Here is a 22,838-nt window from a genome sequence, read left to right as displayed (position 1 = left end):
AGTGGGACTTTGTACACACCACATCGTCCTCATTTTCCACAGTCCAATGGTCTAGTGGAAAAATCTGTACAGACATTGAAAAGACTGATGAACAAGGCAAAAGACAATGACACATACTTCTACCAGAGCATGCTAGTATACTGCACAACGCTGCTCGAGTGTGGTATGTCACCAGCACAACTCCTTATGGGATGTAGGCTAAGATCAAACCTACCCATTCAGGAGAACCTCCCAAAAACAAAAGAGGGGGAGAACGTGAGGAAATTCAAAGAACAACAGATAGAAAAGCAAAAGTATTACCTTGACAGAGGAACAAAAAATTTATTGGAACCCTATTCTGGTGACAAATTAAGGCTAAAAGACAAAATGAACTTATGGACTCAGAAGGGAACAGTCCTTAGTGAAGTCCAACCAAGATCATACACCATTCAGACAGACAACGGTGTTCTGTGAAGAAATCGTCGAAATCTTCAAATGGGACCAGCCACAGTAGATGGAAAGATGGATACTGTTGAACAACCTGAATGCACATCTGAGAAGACATTGTCTGAGGCAACAACTCAGATTCAAGGACAATCAATCAGGAGATCATCAAGACACATGAATCCTCCTAAGAGACTCATAGAGCAAATTTAAAGACTCCTGTTATAGAATCAAGTAGTCCTATCTTATTCGCATTTCATGTTTTAGTGTATGTAAATATGAACGCACTGAACAAATTTTAAAAATGTTAACAATGTTGAAAATAATGAAAATATAAGTCCCTGGTGTTAAAGTTAGTTAAATATAAGCTAGTTTTGTTTTAAGAAAGGGAGATGTAATGATAGTGATCATGGTTGCAATATAACTAGCAATGCCTTAAGGATTATAGCTCCCATTTGATTAGACTTGGCTGCCAGTAGGTGGCTGACACAGAGCAAGACACAGCATGCAAGATCTGTAATGAAGGCTTGCAGCCTCATGGCATGCCTCATGGTGCTGTCTACGTCAACTTTAAAGTAAAGAACCTTTTCCTTCATCCATGTGTTGTCTAAGAACTCACACATGTGAATACAAGATGAAACAGGAGGTACCTTAGCACTCGGGCCCTTGCGTCCAGATTGGGCAACAGTTTTTCCCCTGAGCCATCAAGCTCCTGAATTCCCAGAACATATGTGGATAGTGTACTGTGGACATTTACTATATATGTCATAATATTTTAATATTTCCATGTTTATACCTTCTGTTCTAACTTATATTTATGTAAATATGCTCCTTGGTCCTGGAGAAATGCTATTTCGTCTTTACCATGCAAGCATGGTATGAATGATAAATCAGGTGATTTGACTTGATGGTATAGCAGTCTTAACATAGTTTCAGATTTTCCGGATTCTGAGATTTCAGATTTATATACGTGATATCACATAAAACCCTCAGATTCTTTTTCCTGTGGGTGAGGCAGAACCCAAAAGATTCAAAAACCAGCAGCATAGAAATTCAGCAAGACAATGGCTACTTAAACAAAACTGCTTTTATTTTTTGTATACATAATAATAATAACAATGAAGACGCTGTTTACATCCGGTACCGCACGGATGGCAGTCTCTTCAATCTGAGGCGCCTGCACGCTCACACCAAGACACAAGAGAAACTTGTCCGTGAACTACTCTTTGCAGACGATGCTGCTTTAGTTGCCCATTCAGAGCCAGCTCTTCAGCGCTTGACGTCCTGCTTTGCGGAAACTGCCAAAATGTTTGGCCTGGAAGTCAGCCTGAAGAAAACTGAGGTCCTCCATCAGCCAGCTCCCCACCATGACTACCAGCCCCCCCACATCTCCATCGGGCACACAAAACTCAAAACGGTCAACCAGTTTACCTATCTCGGCTGCACCATTTCATCAGATGCAAGGATCGATAATGAGATAGACAACAGACTCGCCAAGGCAAATAGCGCCTTTGGAAGACTACACAAAAGAGTCTGGAAAAACAACCAACTGAAAAACCTCACAAAGATAAGCGTATACAGAGCCGTTATCATACCCACACTCCTGTTCGGCTCCGAATCATGGGTCCTCTACCGGCATCACCTACGGCTCCTAGAATGCTTCCACCAGCGTTGTCTCCGCTCCATCCTCAACATCCATTGGAGCGCTTTCATCCCTAACGTCGAAGTACTCGAGATGGCAGAGGTCGACAGCATCGAGTCCACGCTGCTGAAGATCCAGCTGCGCTGGGTGGGTCACGTCTCCAGAATGGAGGACCATCGCCTTCCCAAGATCGTGTTATATGGCGAGCTCTCCACTGGCCACCGTGACAGAGGTGCACCAAAGAAGAGGTACAAGGACTGCCTAAAGAAATCTCTTGGTGCCTGCCACATTGACCACCGCCAGTGGGCTGATATCGCCTCAAACCGTGCATCTTGGCGCCTCACAGTTTGGCGGGCAGCAACCTCCTTTGAAGAAGACCGCAGAGCCCACCTCACTGACAAAAGGCAAAGGAGGAAAAACCCAACACCCAACCCCAACCAACCAATTTTCCCCTGCAGCCGCTGCAACCGTGTCTGCCTGTCCCGCATCGGACTTGTCAGCCACAAACGAGCCTGCAGCTGACGTGGACTTTTACCCCCTCCATAAATCTTCGTCCGCGAAGCCAAGCCAAAGAAAAAAAAACATAATAATATCAATACTTAACTTATTGCTATTAACTTAACCCCCTTCTAATTCTCAGCGCACATGTACATAGTGTAATGTTTATGTGTTCAGGAAAATTATTTTTCTCTGTCCTATCATTCACTTCTCAATTCTCCACGTTCACTGGAATCGGGCGATCTTCCATACTGTGCACAGTTATTCACCAGGCTCTAGTGCTTTAACTTAAGTTATTACTGCTCTGGAAGGACGTTGTTGGTTTCAGAGAGAGATTCGTTATTTGTTGGAAACACAACCTGATTTCCTTTAATCAGCAACCTAAGTGTATTACTGAAGAAATGTCCCCCCTGTTGGGTTTATCTAAAAGATACCCTCTTCCAGGTTACCAGAAGGAGTTCTTATTTTTCCCCTATTTCAAGAGAAACAAAATAACCAGCCACAACTTCTGCAAATGACTACAGAGATTTAGAATAGGCTGAACTTAGAAATCAAAACACCTCTTGAAATGGGGTTTTGCAGCAGGTATGCCAGGTTGCAGCCTTCACCACAGACTACTGCAGAATATTCTCCCTCTCCCTCTCCCCAACAATGGATGCTTTCTCTCTGTTTGCAAAAACACATGGTCCCTCTTAGGACAACAAACTTCAACCAGACATTTAAAACTATAGCTCCAGTCCAGCAGCAAAAGATTTCTCAGTTCTTGAGCCTGGACACCGTTCATACATGCTGGTCCATTAACTCTCACAAGCACTTCCCGTGGTCTCTGCAGCCAACTACAGACAGCTCTTGCATGGCAAATGAGATATTTGTTTGTGAAATGTGACCTAATAACTAAACCTCACAATCTTACTCTTTTAAGGTGTATTTTATCATAATTTTATTAATTTATTCTATAACAGTAGTGCAAAAAAACTGTATACATCTAAACAAAGAACTGTAAGCAGATAATGAATGTAAACAAGCTGTGCAATATAGAGAGAATAAAAAAATCAATAAAGTGTGCAAGCAAGAGATCTCAAATGAATCCCTGATTATGTTTATTGTTGTGGAGTCTGATGGTGGAGGGGTAGCAGCTATTTCTGAACTTGTTGGCGCAAGTCTTGCGGCTCATATATCTTTTTCCTGATGGCAGCAGTGAGACTGGGTGGTGTAGAGCCTTGATGATTGCTGCTGCTCTCCGGCGGCAGTATTCCCTGTAGATGTTCTTGATAGTGGTGAGGGTTTTTGCCTGTGATGTCCTGGCCTGTGTACACCATCTTTTGGATACTTTATGCTCGGGATTACTGGTGCCCCCATACCAGACTGTGATGCAGCTGGTCAGCACACTTTCCACCACACATCTGTAAAAATTTGCCAAGGCTTCTGGTGTCATACCAAACCTTTGCAAATTCCTGAGTAAGTAGAGGTGCTAATGTGCTTTCTTTATGATGTCTTTAGTGTTTTGGGTCCAGGAAAGATCCTAAAGATAGTGAGTCCCTAGAACTTAAATTTTCTTACCTTCTCCATCTAATGGTCACTGGATTGCATACCTCTGGCTTTCCTTAATTTTGGTGACATTGACTTAGTTTCAGCTCCTTAGTTTTGGTGACATTGAAAACTTCTCTGAAAAGTGCACCTTGCACTCAATCTTCCTCCGGTATGCTGAGTCATCACCTTTCTTTATACAACCCATTATCATGGTATCATCAGTAAATTTGTAGATGTGTTATTGTCGTACTGATCCACACAATCATAAGTGAATAGAGCAGGAGGCTAAGAACACAGCCCTGTGGTGCTCCGGTACTGATGGAGATTATGGAGGAGATCTTGGCAGTAGTTTAAAAATTCAAATTTAAGGAGGAATAAAAGAGATAAACAGGTAAATTTTGATAGTTTATTCATTAGGAAATACAGCTGCAGTGAACTGGAATTCACTGTATGTATTGTTCAGATGGCTGGCTCCACCCTCACCTACTCCAATTTCACCTGAGGACTATTGTGTCTATCGACCATTAATTGTAAGCTATTTAAAGTGTATATGTACTCCTCACTTATCTTTGAGTGCAATCAGTCACATTACAACATTCTTTATTTATCAAAATGAGCAGTTTTAAAGAAAAAGAAAAATGCCACTGTGCACCTGTAGTGCTTAGTGCACGCACACAAAAGCCTGTTAAATTTTAAAAAGATTGAGTTTTTGAAAAGCTGAGATTCTCAGGAGGTTCAGCGTTCTGGCATCTGGAATTTTGGACGTCTACTCTATTTAGACCAGCCATTCTTAATGGGTTCCCTACCTCCCCTGCACCCCCCCTGGTGTCACAACACCTTGAAGTCAAAGCCTTGTTTTCTTTTCACCTTGTGTAACAAAAATATATATATTTTTTTTATGTAGTCGGTAGGAGAAGAATAGGGATGCAGTGTTCCCTGTAGATGTATTCAATAGTGGGGAGGGTTTTGCATGTGATGTCCTTGGCTGTGTCCATAATCTTTTGCAGGTATTGGTATTCCCATACCAGACCGTGAAGCAGCCGGTCAGCACACTTTACACCACAATTTTATATGAGACCTAATTTAGGTCTTGTATTCTATGCTAACATATTGTTGACCTATTCCTCTGCAGGTCATTGAGAGCATCTCTATATTATGGTGGAAATTGGGAAGTTTGCTGTAATTTGGTGCTTGATATCTGGAAATCGATCATTTCTGAAGCCAAATATTCTAATATGTTCCTTCTTGATTTCTTAATGTCTGTCTATTTTGTGAAAAAATAATTTGAAGCTATCGCCACTCAATATTACAATGTGAAATTGATGCAGTAAGAGTGGTATTTCTGTGCAAGTGGTTAATGCTGAAATACAGAAGCTTTTATTAATAATACATCAATTCTCCTTTGTTGCATTCTTGTATGCTATTCCTGGTTTTTAAAAAAATGCTTAGAATTGTTCAATAAAATAATAATCTCCGTTTTAGAAATTATTCAGAACAGCTTATTAGAGAAGCAGTGTATATAACAAATTTAGATTTTTGAATGGCATCTTATAAGAGAACATGCAACAGGTTGCTATGTAAAATTATACATTTTGGATGTTTTTTTTTAAAGAAAGCATGAATATTGAAGATTTAGTTAAAATACAATAGTTTTACTCATTGCGTCAGCCTGTTTCTAAAGGGTTAACAGTGGACTAGTGCTTAGCCTTGGCCATTTACAACTTGTATTAATAATGTGAATATTGATGTTTGGAAGATGAAGACATTATAGTGAAATATAGACCATTAAGTTAATGGGTAGAGTTTAATTTTGGGAAAATGTTAAGTTGTGACTGGTGAAAGAATAGGAAAAGATGATGTTTTTCATTGTTTATGGTGGAGGGACATTGGTGCACTGTTTCATGAAACCACAAATTAGGATTCAGGTACAAAAATAATAAGGATCTAAGCATGTCGTATATTATTGAAAATCAAGAGGGAATACTAGAAACTGAGGTCTTCCTTCTCTGGTCAGGGGCTTAGACCATGAGACCCAGCAGCAGAAATAGACTATTCAGCCGATTGAGTCTGCCCCACCATTTAATCTGTGTTTTCCTCCACACTGCCTGCTCCTCCCTACAAAAGAGCATGAGAGTGTTGCTTTTGTGCCTGAAGAAGATTATTCTTGGATTGCAGGAGGACTTAGTTGATTTCTGGAATAAGAAGATTGCCCTGTGAGCAAGGACAATGAAATTGGCTTGTGGAGTTTGGTGATTATTTTGTTGAAATGTGCATGCTTCTGGAAGGGTAGATTTGGAAAAGTGTTCCTTCAGGCTGTAGTAATCATCGGAGGGTGGCACGGTTAGCCTAGAAGGGTGGCACGATTAAAGTAGCAGTTAGTGCCAGTGCTGTTGCAGTGCCAGAGATCAGGGCGGGGGTTCAAATCCCACGCTGTCTGTAAAGAGTTTATACATTCTCACCCTATCTGCGTGAGTTTCCTCTGGGGGCTCCGGTTTACTCCCACCATTCAAAAACGTTCCGGGGTTGTAGTGTAATTGGGTGGCATGGGCTCATGGACTGAAATGGCATGCTATCGTGCTGTATGTCTAAAAATAAAATTCTTTAAAAAAAAATCATGACCAAAGATGGCAGAGAGATCAACCATTTAGGACTCATTGGTGGAGAAATTTATTTACATAGTGTGGCAAATATTTTAAGTATTCTACTTCAAGAGAACTGTGATAGTATTTTATGACAGATAAGAAAATCAAGTGATGTGAGAATTGGACAAGAATGTGGATGGGCCCAAAACTGTAGAGTTTATTTACTGTAATAGTACAACATTTTGAAAGAATTCATAACCTCACCTTATGATTTGTGTATTAATTTTATAAATGGCTGTATCATCCAAAAGACCACATGGCAGATATACTCACCTGCTTAGTAATCAGCTATTAAAGGTTCCAGTTCAAACACATCTGTGCATTAGATGAGTTGTCATGAGGCTCTACCAATCTTTTGGAATAGATTATGTTAGAAAATTTAATGCTCAGTTTGGAAAGAAAATGTTTGGCTTGTTGGAGCCTCTACAGCTGACAGCTGTATGATGGAACTACCAATTAATCTTACTTTTCCATTCTTCCCCACAGTAGCCTTTAAATGGTTTATTACCCTTCAAGTTTTAATCTATTTCTATTTTGCACATCACCATTCCATCAACATCCATTATCCCTTAAGGCAATTCATTCCAAATCATAGCAGCTCTATTTAAAATAATGTTACCTCGTCTTGCACCAGTGCTTCTGGCAATCATTTTAAATTTGTGTCCTTTGATTACTGATCCTTTTAATACTGGAAGCAATTTTTCATCATTTACTTGATCAAAACAATTTGTGGTTTTGAATTTCTCTGTCAAAACACCTCTTAACTTTCTCTGCTCTCAAGACAACAGCCCAACATGCAGTATGTCCTTGTAACTGAAGGCCCATATCAGTAGTCTTTTTGGCACCATCTTCATGGTTTTAATAATCACCCAGAAGTATGATGCTCTGTATTGGAGACCATGTTTAAGTTGAAGACTTGTTAACTTTTCATAAGCATTTGACAAAAACAACCTTAATTTATATTGGAATATTCAATTAATATTCCATTGAATGCTATTACAGGTTCCTTTATCTGGAACCCTTGGGGACAGTGTGTTCCGAATTTTGGATTTTTCTGGATTTCAGAAAGCCCACCTGAATTGTGCTGCTACATCCACCCTCACCCCCTTCCAGTCCCTCAGCCGCATCCCCCAAGTGCTGGCTGCCTCTCTCCCCACTTACCGGATTTTGGAGCTTTCCAGATTTTAGATGTTCAGATAAAGGATTGTGTATCTGTAATGGAATACCATTTGATTTTTGTCCAAAGCAATGTTAAAATCCTGTACTTCTTGAGCTGCTATACTGCAGAATCTTTGAGTTTAATGTCTGGACACCAAGTCATTTTTCTGCTCAGTGAGGAGCAAATCTTGGTGTTCCTAAGTTCTCAGAAAGATCTTTAACTGCTTAGGAGGCATCCTTAAACAACAGCAGATGCATGTTTGCTTCAAGCCACAGTTGGATGTCTTGACCCTAAGATCATAAATAGACTATTAAGCCTATTGTGCCTACCCCATCATTTTTGCACTCAGCTCCTCTGCTTGGCTTCTGCCCATAATCTTAGATACCCAGGCTAGTTAAGAACCTATCAATCTCTGCCTTAAATACACCCAATGACTTTGGCACCACAATTGGCTGTGACAATAAATTCCACTGATTCACCACCCTCTGGCTGAAGAAGTTCATTTGCATCTCTATTCTAAGTGGACAGCCTTCAATCCTGGTTGTGGCCTCTTGTCCCAAGCTCTCCCTTCATGGAAATCAAACTTTCTATATCTTCTCTGTGCATGCCTTTATCTCTTTATTTGAGATGTTTGCCTCCCTTGAACAATCATCAGCCAAATTTAATCTTTCTAACAGACCTTTTTTTAGATATTTACATATTAGACATTTTGTTCAGTTTAAGCTTTCTGATTTCCTGCAAATTCCAAATACTAATATTCTCGATTTATTTTTTAACTTGTGGTTTTATTTTCATGGTGGATTGATATCAAGAATTTATCATAATTTATTGGATTTACATTCCATGGCTGGGATCAAGAACGATTGGGAATGAGATTTGAACATAGCATTTTCAGATGAAGATTGGTACTCTACTCTCAACTTGATTAATGATTCCTCATTCTGTGTAAGACATTTTGTTCTTACAGTTTAAGGTGGTACACAGAACTCATATGACCAAAATTAAATTATCTTTTTTTATGTAGATACTGATCCATATGTGAGAGATATAAAAATTTTTTTAAGCTTCTCTGATTCGCATGTTTTGGGAGTGACCAAATTTAGAGAAATTCTGGAAAGACATTTTCCAAACATTATCAAGGATTCTAGAACCTTGTCCATTAATTGCTCTGTTTGCTTTTTCTCATGACCCAGATAACCCTATAATCTGCATCTCAGGAAAAAGTTTTAGCTTTTTCCACGTTGATAGCCAGTCAAGCAATCTGACTGAAGTAGAAAGATGATTAATCCCCAACTCATACACAGTGGTTATATGATGTAATATCCTATTTAAGTTCATAGAAAATTAGAGACAGAAAGTTTCAATTTATAAAGTTGTGGGCCCATTCTTAGAATTTTTTTAATAATTGGAAGAATTAAGAATTATCTTGTTCTCCAGAGATTCACTGTCTGATGTCAGTGGTGGTGGTGGGGGGGGGGGGGAGTCACCATTGGATTCATATTTTTATCTATCATTTAAGGTATCCTTGATTAGAGGGAAGGGGTAGATAAGATGTAGTTTTTATTTTTTACATTTTTTTCACTTTTTTTTTATTTGGCTTAACTTGGCAAACAGGTTTAACATGATTTATAGATCAATTCAAATGATTGTTTCTTATGTTTATTAAGGAATTCTCAACTTCATTTCATGCTCATTTTTCTAAACTACCTGAGTTCTTCTGCATTCTTCCTTTTATTCAACACTACCTACTACTCTTCGACCTACCATTGTATCATCTGCAAACTTGACCACAAACCATTCATTCCATAAGTCATTGATATACCACAGAAAATAAGTAACCCCAACACTGACCCCTATGGAACACCAGTAGCAACTGGCAGCCAACCAGAATATAATCCCTGTATTCCTACTTTCTGCTTCCTGCCAATTAGCCAGTGCTCTACCCAAACTGGTTCAAGTTTATTTAAGTATAACCTGACGAAACAGCTTTCTTCGGTGCAACCCACTGCAAATGCACATACAGACAACAAGACATATGCAAATAAATAAATATTGTTAAATAAATAGTTGAGTCACAAAGGGTTTGTATGAGCAGTTCATCAGTCATTTCATGTTACACCATGTGCTCTTGTTAAGTAGTCTTGTGCAGGACCTTGTCAAAGACCGTCTGATAATCCAAATACACAACATTCACTCCATTTCCTTTATCTCACTTGTTTGTCACTTCAAAGAATTCCAGTAAGCCTATCAAGTAAGACTTTCCCTTAAGGAAACCATGCTGGCTTTGGCCTATTGTCATGTGCCTCCAAATACTCTGCAACCTCATCCTTGACATGCAACTCCAACATCTTCCCAACCACTGATGTATGCTAACCGATCTATTATTTCCTTTCTGCTGCCTCCATCCCTTCTTGAAGTAAGTTGACATTTGTGATTTTTCCAGTCCTTTGGGACTCTACAAGAATCAATTGATTCCTGAAAGATCATTTCCAATGCCTGCACAATCTCTGCTACGACTTATTTCAGAACCCTGAGGGTACAATCCATCTGGTCTGGGAGACTTTTCTACCCTTAGACTATTCAACTTTTTGAACATCTTTTCCCTTGACCTAGTAACTGCACTCACTTCCCTTCCTTGATGCCCTTAGATATCCAGCACACTGCTAACATCTTCCACCATGAAGACAGATGCAAAATATTTATTTAGCTCCTCTGCTATCTCCTTCACTCCCATTATTATTTCATCAGTATTATTTTCTAGTGGCCCTCTTACTATTCTTACCTCTCTTTTACTCTTTATATACTGGTACTTCAAGCATTTATATCCTCTTTAATATTATTTGCTAGCCTATTTTCATACTTCACCTTTTTCCCTCCTTATTAATTTTTTAGTTCCCTTCTGCAAGTATTCAAAAAAAAATTCCCAATCCTCCATCTTCCCACTAATTTTTGCTTCCTTGTATATCCTCTCTTTTTCTTTTACATTGTCTTTGACATCTCTTGTCAGGCATTGTTGTGAAACTTTTCCATTTGAATATTTTCTTTCTTTTGGTATGTATCTATCCTGTACCTTTTTCATTTCTCACAGGAACTCCATCCATGGAAGCTCTGCTGTCCTCCCTACTAGTGGCTCCTTTCAATCTACTTTGGCCAGTTCCTCTGACATACTAACTTTAGTTTCTCCTTGTTAAATCTCAAATCACTGCCGCCTAATGATTCCTTTACCCTAAGCTCTCTAATCATCCCTGATGCATTAAACAACACCTAGTCTAGTACATTAAAGTTAGCCCTTGTGGGCTTATCAACATCTTGGGTTTGTTGGAATTTTACTATCTTGGTGTTTGACCAGTTAGCTAGTGTGAATGATGGTTTAAGACATTTTAAGTTCTCTATTCCTTTCCCCATTCATGCAGAGACTGATCAATAACCCCAGCAACTTAAAAGCCAAAATCTTGAAGTTGTGCCTGCCACATTGTCACATTAGGAAGTCCTTCTCTGAATTGTTGAGAATGCCTGGGCATAAAAATAATGTGTCTGTCAACACCAAAATGAAGTCTTGGTCCACTGGTAAAGAGGTTTAAGATGATGGGAAATAAGATTGCATAAACCTGATGTCCTCTTAAATATGTATGCACCCAACCCATCTCTTCACTGGTACATATGTAACCTTATTCATGTGTCCATTTTCTAACTGTCACCCTCAGTCTCCTCTGACCCCTTTCTCTTGCTTATCTTGCCTCTATTCTTCCCTTCACTGAGACTATGCCCCTGATTGCCAATCATTATTCCCTTAATCCAAGTAGTCATACTATTTGAAGTCTGGGGATTAGCTGGGAACTCACTGATAAATTTTTTAATTTAGACAAACAACACACAGTAATGTGCCCTTCTGGCCCACAAGCCCATGCTGCCCAATTATACCCAAATGACACAACCCCTGTATGTTTTGAAGAGTGGGAGGAAACTGAAGCATCTGGAGGAACCTATGTAGTCACAGGGAGAATATACAAACTCCTTACAGACAGCATGGGATTTGAACCCAGATCGCTGGTACTGTAACAGCATTGTGCTAACCACGACGCCAATCTGTGGCTCTTTGACATCTAATATGCAGCTCACGGAAATATGTTGGCTGAGACAGGAATCGTATGAGCCGGTGCTCACAGTGGTAGTTTCAATTGGTGTGGCTTGCAATTGAAAATATTTGGTATATATAGTGTTTATACGTGTGCAATAGGCGATACTAGACAAGCTCCATATTTTTGGCTCCAACAGCCTGCCCATTGAAGCTCCCAATGCCCTGACTGCTATCTCTTGCCCAGGCCCTGGCTGCTTGCCTACTGGAGCTCCAGACACCCTGACCACAGACCATCTAGGCCCCGGCTGCCTGCCATCAGTGCTTCCAACGCCCCAATCGTAGACTCTCACCTTGGCCACAGCCGCCCACCCAGCCGAGCTCCAGTTACCCAAATGCAGACTCTTTGCAAGGCCCCAGCTGCCTCCCCATCCAAGCTCTTGACACCCAAACTTGATCTTACCACTTGGTCCCAGCCACCTGCTCACCCATCTGAGCTCCCGATGCCCTGAACGACACAGGTACTTACCATGGTCAAAAGTAGTATGCGTATATATATATATATATATATATATATATGTGTGTGTACTTTTTGATTATTGAAACTAATACCATTTATCATCTTAAAAACTACATACATGACTAAATATCATTAAGCATGTGTATTTCTTAATATTTGTATAACATTTTTGTAATGAAGTGTGCATGTAACAGGTCTTGTGGCTCTCAAAGATTGGAAGTTGTGACTCTTGTGTTTAAAAATATTTGGCCACTCCTGTGCTATGCTTACTGTGCTGCCCCAACATTAATCGTAACTGCCAGGATATCTTAGGACAATCTTCAGCTAGTGCCATTTATAATGAAACCAAACAAGGAGTACTAATTTATTATCAAATGGCAAGAGATGGTTTTTAAGCTTCAACACTTGCACACAACGTGCTGTTGATACAAACATGTCAAATTGGATTTGGAATATCCAGGTCAGACCCAAGGTTACTGAAGAGGGAGGAGAGAAACAGGACCAGACCCCAATGATCACTCCAAAAATGATATCCTGCAGGTAAGGGAGTTCACCCCTTTTGAATGTGCCCCTGTAATTGTGAGTAAAATCCTGCTTGGCTGCAGGTTCTTTGGCTCCTGTGGTTTGACTGTATAAGGAATGATTGCTCTCCTCTGGCTCTCTGCATGACTGGCTAAGATCCTCTGTAGGTTTGGCAGTTTTCATTCAAGTTAAGTTTATTGTCATTTGATTGTACAACCCAACGAGACAGCATTCTCTAGTCCATGGTGCAGCCACACAACCAGGCATAACACACATCCAGACAAATATATATGCAGAACAAGTATTTTATCTATAAAAATAAATATCTATTGTTCTGTACAAATTAGAGTCTTGGATGCTTAATGTGAGCAGTTCCTTTGGTCATTCAGTATTTTCACTGCCCTTGGGAAGAAGCTGTTCCTCAGCTTGATGATATGGCTCTGATTCTCCTATATCTCTTCCTCGATGGGAGCAGCTGAAAGTGGCTGAGTGAAGGATGTAATGGGTCCCCAATAATTTTAAGCACCCTCTTCAGACAACAATCCTGGTAGATCACGTCGATGTGGTGGGAAAGAGACTCCAGTGATCTTCTCTGCCACTCTTATAGTCCTGTGGCTTCACCCCTAATATAATCACTATGTTTACTTAGACAAGGTACAGAAAGTTACGAATCAAATGTGGGCCAATGGATTTCTGTAAATGGGCAAAAAAGGTTGGCATGGATATGCTGTGCAAGATTGTGACTTTTGAAAGGAAATTGGCTGTGGGTTCTAAATAAGAATTTATTTTTCTTTTGTCATTCATCATCTAATTTAATTTATGGTAAATAGCACCTGGGATGAATGACAAGATATTAGCTGCCAGCCCTGTTGTTATATAAAGAAACATTATAATTACTGGTATGGGTGACAACACTATTACACAGAGCTACTGCAGGTAATCCAGGTTCAATCCAGATTTCCAATGCCATGTGTGTGAAGTTTGCATGTTCTCTCCATGGCCACCTTGGTTTCATCTGTGGGTCCACCTAGAGGTGGGTTTATCAAGTTAAATGACTATTATAATTTGCACAACTTATAGTATGGGTGGGATATTTGATGGGAATGTAGGTAGAATAGATTTTGGGAACATTTATTTGGGACTGTAATTTCTCTATGACTGACAGAGTCTCTGGACAGTATGGTATCCTTCTAAAACACAGGGGTTATGAAAGTCTTGCTGTTGATGCTTCCAGAGATCAAAAGTGAAACAACACAGATCAGACCTGGCAAATTGTTTACCGTTTTGGTCTGTTTACCAAAAAAGACATTATATAGGAAATACTGCAAAAAAAATCACTAAAATGACTCTTCAAATGAAATGGAAGGTCTGTAATTTGAGTGGCTGAGTAGATTAGTCTTGTATTCTCCTTAGTTTAGAATGAATACAAGTTGACTTTTTACATGCCCAAGTTTGTTTTGAAGGGCTTGACAGAGTAGTATACATGATTTGACAAAAAACAAATAGTTTAACAACCAGTATGTCATTGGGATGAGTGGAAACTAAATTAGCTGCAGGGAAATGCATGTGGTTATGGGCTAATGTGCAAAGACTGCAGCTGAGGTCAGAATTGAACTCACTTGCACCGGCTGTGCGTCGACAACTTTTCTACTGGAGGTTTGACCATATCGGAATGGGGATGCTGGAGCATGAAATGATATGATGAGTCTTACAAGGAGAGTTTTTCTGCCCTTGCTCTTGTGTGTAACGTTACAGAGTCTATACAACACTCTTCCAAGTTTTAACAAAAATACAGATATTGAAATAAATTAAATTTAATAATGCATTTTTCAAATTTAGTCTTCAGCCTCTCTACTTCTGAAAATCAGCCTTGCATGATCTGCTATGTCTTAAAGTTTTCCAGAAAAAAAATTGAGTCCCTGCATTGAACCAGTCTACACCATTTTAATTCAGTGAACAGGTGGAGTTTTAAGACTAGATGTTACAATCTCTGACTCTCATAGAGTTAATACAGTCGGTTGACTCAGTTATATTAATGGAGGGGATATTATCCAGCATCGGACACATGTACATTTGTATTCCCTGGTATCATTGGGTGTTTTGGCCTCTAAAAATAAGGCAACCTCTGCCAAGGCAGGCCCACCATAGGCTGCTCAGACCCAGGTGTGTGTCCCATATTCTTTTCTCCTCGTGGTCATTTGGAACCCAGATAGAATCCTTCTTTTTCACCAGAGCAAGTGACTGCTCATTTCAGCTGAGCCAGAGAGGGATTTAATTGCCTTTCTGAGGGCTGGCCCTTTGATTCCTACTTCCTTCAGGAGCTTGGTCATGGATTTGGCAACAAATCCTCCACAGCCAACTTTGACCGAGCACATCCGTAACTTTCCAGCCTCGCTCTTCTGCTTCTACAGCAGGATTAGTATAACATAGTGTCTTTTGTTCTTGTGCCTCATCCATTGTGGCCTCCCAAAAAACCATCAGCCCAATAATGAAGACAATCTGCCGAGAGCTGGACCAGAGTACCAGAGCTGGTATCAGGTTAGTGCTGGCAATTTCCCATGGAAAGGTAAATCACTAGCTGAGATCTGCAAGCAATTTCTAGTCTCTGGCTATTTTCAGTTGGCCTATATCTTGGAGTGAGGAGGAGTGGGTCCTTTGACTTGTTCTCTCTCAGGTGAAAGGTAGTAGGCATGGGAAAGTGTCTGGGTTCTGTATGTTTGACAGCAGTGCATTTGAAGTTTCTTCAAGTTCAACTGCTAGACATTTCAGCACTATGTCGGCCTTGGATGAGATTGATATTGCACTCAACAAAAATGTGCTTGAGGGTAGCAGGAACTGTACAGAAGGGACATACAGGGTCCTCTCTCAACCACAGATTTAGGTTTTGGGAGAGGGCACGACATCATATGTGGCTCTGATGATGAAGCTTGTCCTCTTTGACTCCTTATTCCACAGGTCCTTCTAGGTTAGTCTCCTTGCAATGCCCTCCCATTTTGTCCATTGCCCTTGTTTTGGTTGACAGGTTGCTTTGGCAAACCTGGTTGCTTCTTCTTGTCAGTGCACTTCCTCCACCACCAGTTGCCGATGTTCAGATGGATTTACTTTCTGCCAAGTGGGTTTCTTTGTTTCTAAGCCAAAGCCTCCTCTACCTTGTTGCACATAGCCCACAATGTCCCGGTGTTGGAGTACAGATTTTGCATTCTATTCTGCTGCAGCTGGCATTCATTTTCTGCCTGTTGATAAGGCTGGGGCAGCACCGCTTATGCACAGGTCCTGTGATTCTCTGAGCGTCATCTCCAGCCTCACTTTGGTACATTTCTATTCCTATTTCTATTTCTATTCAATGGCAATGGCAGGATTCCATCCCCTAAAGCCTTACCCTACTAACACATCTGGGTAGTCCGAGGCACTTCTTCATTTGTGAGCTAATCAGTCTCTCCATATTCACATATTGATAGAGACACTTTGTATATTGTTAATGGCCACATGAGTTGTGGTAGCAGGCCGAACTGGAGACACCAAACCTTTAGCTTCCTTGGGAGAGCAGTGTTGATAATTTGTTTAAGGCCACTGAGCATATCATGCCTAAGTTCTTCAACCTGCTCAGTGCCCTTTAGGGTTGCATTATACCACCGTTCGAGGCTTTTGATTGGTTTCTCCAGGATGGTTGTTATTAGTTCTTCATTAATGCAAAACCTTTCATCTGCAAGACTTCCATTGATAATGGAAATTCTACGAGATTTGTTTGGTTTGATTTCCATTCATGCCCATTTGATGTTGCTATGAAGCTTATCAAGAAGGCACAGTGCGGGCCTTTGGTGTTATTAATGATCATGTCATCCACATATGCTCTAATTGGAAGAAGACATATGCCACTCTACAGGTGCTCTCCTCCTGCCACCCAATGTGATGCACAGCTGATGAGCTCCATTACCATGGGGAAAGCAAGGGGAGTATCAAAATCTAAAAATATATTGTGTGGTAGCTTTGTTGCTAAAAACAGGTGGGGTAAAAACAGGGCAGCACAGGTTGAATAGTGGTTAGCACAGCACTATTACAGAGTCAGTGACCCAGCTTTGAATCTTTTGCCATTTGTAAGGAGTTTGTATGTTCTCCCCATCTCTGTGTGGGTTTTTTCCTGGGTGTTCTGGTTTCCTCCCACCATTCAAAATGTAGGGGGTTGTAGGTTTATTGGTGTATGGAGGGGTGGGTCATGAGTCAGAAAGGCCTGTTACTGTGCTACATGTCTAAATTTATAAGCAAAGTATGTTTTTACCCCCGCCCCCCCCATTCTTGGTCATTCAATGGCAGGCACTTCTTAGATTGATGTCATGCTATTTGTTCATTTTCACAACTCTGTCCAGTCAGTGTTACTTTCAATATTCATTGACTTAGTTTTTGCATTCATCTGGAGACCAATGTTTTGAGCCATTCACACTCGTTAAAGCTTGCCAGTGCTCCTTTGTATTGTTTATTCAGTGAGTGAACTGTCTGGACATGTGGCTGTCTTTAAAGTGAAGTAAACTTGTGTGATAGTACAGATCTATCACCAATGTACATAGTGTATATAGTTACTGTATCTAGACCGTGCTTACAGCGATTGGCTGAGAGCTAAGCCACACCTATTGTTTGGGCCTTAAAGGGTTGTGTCCCTAGCCAGGTCGGATCATTCCGGACTGGTCGGCCACCTGTGAAGAGCTCCGGTCTTTTGCTAATAAAAGCCTTGGTTTGGATCAACAAGTCTTTGGTTCTTTCGACGAGCTCTACAACTTGGAAAATGGTGAAGGGCAGGAGAGAGCATCTACTATGATTTCCAAACCCTGCTTCAAGGCTTGATGGAGAAGTATGATATTCAGCTTCCACAGGGAGGCACGACTGATACTATCAGGAATCAGAAGAAACAGCCAGCTATGGAATTTGGTATCTGAAGACTGAGGCTTTAATGCAATTTATCACATCCTCATGACTCCTACCAATAACCTCTATTAAACAGGAAACAGATTTATTGCATTTGCATTTCAGAATGTTGCCGCAAATTTAAATAAGTTAACCCCTCCACTCAAACAGCACATGCTCTACTCATTGACACATCTTCCTCTCCTATGCAACCAAGGTTGTTTATAACACATGTCAGCAGTAATAAATTGGAGGGGTGAGGGGAAGCATATGATGTGGTGGAAGTGACAACTCTCCATGAAGTCCATGTTTTCCTGTATCTGGATAACCAGCTTATTTCTTGCATTCCACCCATAGCTCTTTGTTGTTGGATGTCAGGCAGCCCTCAATGGCTGCATCCCATGCTGAGTCGGTGTAGTAGGCCTTCACGTTTGGGTCATTATCATGCACAAGGTTGTTGGATTAAACTGCCGATAGTCTCCTCTACAGAAAGTCCACGCTCATGCTTCAGCTATTGGGAAGGCACTGTGCAGAAGCGCAAGGGCCGGCAAAGGCAGTCTTTCTACTGAGTGTAGAACCAACTATGTATATTTGAGGGTGTGTTAATATGAGTATAAAACAAAATGCCAGCACTGGTATGACATTGATCCCTGGTTGGTCTGCTGGGCAACTTGCTTCTGGATGCTCATGTGCCAGGGATGCCCAACCTGAGTGTGGAGACGGCCAGAGTTACAAACCATTTTGGAAGCAAAACACATTATAATTTAATATGCAAAACCAGGTCATGTGTTGTATATAAAGGTATTAGTTCCCTCAACACCTCTTTCGCGTCACTTAACATACCCATGCTTTCATCACTGACTTCATGATATTTCTTTTCACTTCCTGTGTTACCCATGGACCTTAATTGCTTTATCTTGGTGATACCATTTTGTGATTGCTCATTTAATGGGGTTGGGGTCTCTGGGATTCACAAGGATTATTGGTAACCTTATTTCCAGGGGAACTAGTGTGTTAAGTGGATGGCACTGAAGTGGGGCTGCAAGGATAACAAGCCTGAGCAGCATGGATCATTCCGTGGGAATTTCTCTTTTTTATACATATATCTTTTATTGAGTTCAGTTTTGCACTACCCATAAGTAGAAATTCTGCCTTGCCCACAGGAGAAAGAATCTCAGGGTTGTTTGTGCTGACATTTATGTATTTTGACAGTAAATCTTTGAACTTGACTTGAAGGACTCCCATGGGCTGTTGGCAACTTACGGTCGAAAGACCCACGCAGGCTGCAGGAGACTGGCTCATGGGTCTCAGGTATCAGATCTGGGATTCAAGAAGCTGCTGAGGGCACGAGGGCCTCTGAAAGGCTCTTGAGTATTGAAAACTTGCTGATCACATTGGAAGTTTGGACCTGGAGCTTGGACTGCCAATGAGTTGACTCTGTGAGACTGCAGAGGCTGTGGGTGTTCTTGAGGTGAATCCATGGACACTGGGTTTCTGAAGAGACTACAATCTTTTGCTTCTCTTTCTCCTATTGGTTGGGGGCCAAGCAATGCTCATGCCGACTCTTGGTTTGCCTTATGGCAGATAAGTTGAAGTATTTCATGTATATTACATTTTTAATGTATTATTTTGTGACAATAAAAGAAATCTTTGAACCGTTTACTTCTAAATGTATGTTCAGTTTACTTTGGATGGGGTGGTCTGCAAAGAATAACTAAATAATCAATCAAAAGATACCTAAATACAGTATCCTAGTGAATTTTAATATTAGTGAAATAAGTTGGTTTTGGTAGGGTACTAGAATTAAATTTACACAGCAAGTATATGTAAATCAAGTTGAGGGAGTGCTCCCTTGTCGGGTGCTGACATCAAGAGAGAGAGGGTTAATTACATTTCCATCAATCCGTTCTTGTGGACATTAAAAATCCCTTGTCACTATTGGAAGCACAGCAAGTTCATTCAATGTGTGACAATGTTTCATCTTTCAATCACTTCTACCAAAACAATTTCACTTCTCAGCTGAGTTTTTTTTAAGCGCAGCTTGGCTTTTGGATTTTATTACCAAGATTGCAATTCATGATAGTATATGTAAAGTAATGACATTTCTCAGACTGGATCTACTGATCTGTTTAAATTAACTCTTCATGCAAACTAATTTTTTTAATGTTGGCAGTAATTTGCAACTCGGCATGTTGACTTAGACATAAGAACAGTGATATTTTCACCTGTGGTTTTCAAAGCTTCTCGCGACTAAGATTTTGCTGCAAGTCTATCAGGGTCAAACAGTTGGAGGAACTTGGTGGGTCAAGTGGCTCTGTATCCTGGATCAGGATTGAGTGCAGGGTTAAGATAGACAGTGTGTATAAGTGGGAGGGAGGAATGAGAGAGGCAAGTAGGTGAGGTGTGGTGTCAGTTGAGGGGTTATGTTCAGTGGGAGGCAGGTGGGGGAGAGTGAAGGAGAAGGATGAGGTGGTCTGGTAGGTGACATGTGGAAACAAGTGAGGTGGGAGATAATGAGAAGATGGGGCCGGGAGTGGAGACAGAGGCTGGTGGCAGGTAAGGGGAAAATAATTGTGTAGATGGAGCAAGGTTGTGGGAGGGAAGGAGAAGGTGGAGACAAAATCTGGAAGGTGATAACTAGATAAGGGAAGGATGATGAACAGAACTAGGTTGGGGAGGGAGCAGCAAAGGTTGGTGAAGGGAGAGAAAACCCTGGTGAATGGGTGTATCAATGATGTGCGAATGAACAAATTAGATAACTGAGGAGGAGAGAATGGAAAGTGATTTAGGGAAGAAAACGTAAGTGGACTAGTGGCAGTGAGTTATTTGAAATTGGGGGAAAAAAAATCATTGTTCATACCATTTGGGTTGGAGGCCCATTTTATCTTTATTCAAATACTGAAAAGTCAATACTGAGAATGAAATAGTTAAGTTCCATTTACAGTACTTTTATTTCCCTTTTTGGCTTGTAACTGTTGATTTACTGATTTTAAAAGCCATCTCTTTTCTTGTTTGCAGCTCTCTTGTATGCAACCATATTTGGTAATGTGACAACAATCTTCCAACAAATGTATGCTAACAGCAACAGATATCATGAGATGCTGAACTGTGTCCGAGACTTTTTGAAGCTTTATCAGGTGCCTAAAGGTTTGAGTGAACGAGTGATGGACTACATTGTTTCGACGTGGTCAATGTCCAAAGGAATTGATACTGAAAAGGTATTAAAACGCACAAAAGCTTAAAAAGATAATTTTGTACTGCTTTAGACTATTGTCTGATAAAGTAAGTGTCATCTCTGCTTCTTGGGATAATATGTATACCAATAAATTTGGCACCCAAGGATAATCCTCTCAGGTGTGGATTAATGGCACTGCTCACTTCTGAAGCTTCTGCTTTACCTGACTACAGATCTATGCCATATCTTCAGGTATTTTCACTATCTGACACACTTCCCATCTTAATTCTTTTTCTTTTTAATATATTTTTATTGTTTAACACACTAAGCATACATAATAAATGACAATACATAATGAATCAATTGTTTACAAGCAAACACATACCAAAGGGAGAGTTTAAAAAAAATGAGGAAGTAATAAAATGTGCATATCTACATTAATAGTTACTTATAATAAATAAACATAATGAATGCAACTATGTCAGGCCCATTATTAGACTGTTATATTAAAATAAAAAGGATAAAAAAGGAAAAAACTTAAAGGACAAAAACAAACAAATCTAATCCACTCCCTCTAATCAAGGTTACCTTTTTGAGAAGAAAAAGATCAATTATGATGTGGAATCATTGGGTGACCCCCCACCCCCGCCCAGAGAACAGATAAGGAATTACCAGAATGTATAATACTTATTGACTCTTACAATTATAAAATAATTCTAAGAATAGGCCCCGTAACTTCATAAATTGGAACTTTCTATCTTTAATATTATATCTGATTTTCTTTAAACTGAAATAATATCATATAATCACTGCTTATGAGTAGGGGATGCATCTCCTTTCCATTTCAATAAAATAGCTCATCTGGTTATCAATGTAGTAAAAACTAAGTCTTTTTCTTGAGATGCCGATAGAGGTTCATCTGAGTGGTGAGAAAAACCAAACCGAGGAATTAAAGGACAAAGTTCCAAGTTAATCTTGAAAATTGTGGATAGAGTTGAAAAATCTCTTTCCAGAATCATCTCTCTAAATTTGGGCATTCCCAGGACATACAAATCAAAGAGGCTTCATAAATTTTACATTTCTCACAAAAAGGATCAATGTCTGCATAAAAATGGGATCATTTGAATTTAGGCATATGAATTTTGTGCACCACCTTAAATTGTAATAAGCAATGTCTTGCTCAAAATGAGGAATCATTAATCAAGTTGAGAATAGAATACCAATCTTCATCTGAAGGAGTTATATTCAAGTCTCTTTCTCAATCTCTTTTGATCCCAGCCATTGGGATTGAATTTAATTCCAGTAAATTATAATAAATACATGCTATTAATCCACCATGAAGATAAAATCAGATGTTAAAAAGCAGATAAAGAATCTTAGTATTAGAAATTTGCAGAAAATCCAAGATCTTGGACTGATCAAAATGCCTAATTTGTAAATATCTGAAGAAATGCCTGTTGGAAACATTAAATTTGGCTGATAATTATTTGAAAGAAGCAAAATTATTTTGAATAAAAAGATCCTTGAAACTTTGAATATCTTTTCCATGCCATTCCTTGAAACCTACATCTAACAAAGATGGTTGAAATAGATGGTTATCTATAATTGTACTAGCCAGTGAAAAACCCTTAATTCCAAAGAATTTCCTAAACTGAGCCCAAATTCTCAACCTGTTTTTCATCAATGGATTATTTGTTAATTTTGAAAATGAAAATGGTAAGAAGGACCTAAATTTGCCAACATAGAGGTTTTTTTT

General features: G+C 39.9%; 1 protein-coding gene across 1 annotated transcript in view; it reads left to right on the top strand.

Annotated features, from left to right (window-relative positions):
- kcnh1a (potassium voltage-gated channel, subfamily H (eag-related), member 1a) overlaps positions 1 to 22,838 on the top strand; it is a 253,217-nt gene that overhangs the window by 82,143 nt on the left and 148,236 nt on the right. The window contains exon 8 of the mRNA XM_069931204.1: positions 20,926 to 21,125. Coding sequence (XP_069787305.1) covers positions 20,926 to 21,125 — 200 coding nt within the window. The remainder of the gene's footprint in view (positions 1 to 20,925; positions 21,126 to 22,838) is intronic.

This window comes from Narcine bancroftii, chromosome 4 (assembly GCF_036971445.1).
Source record: "Narcine bancroftii isolate sNarBan1 chromosome 4, sNarBan1.hap1, whole genome shotgun sequence".
NCBI lineage: Eukaryota > Metazoa > Chordata > Chondrichthyes > Torpediniformes > Narcinidae > Narcine > Narcine bancroftii.
Note: the sequence above shows the minus strand (reverse complement) of the source record. Positions and strands in the feature narration are given on the sequence as shown.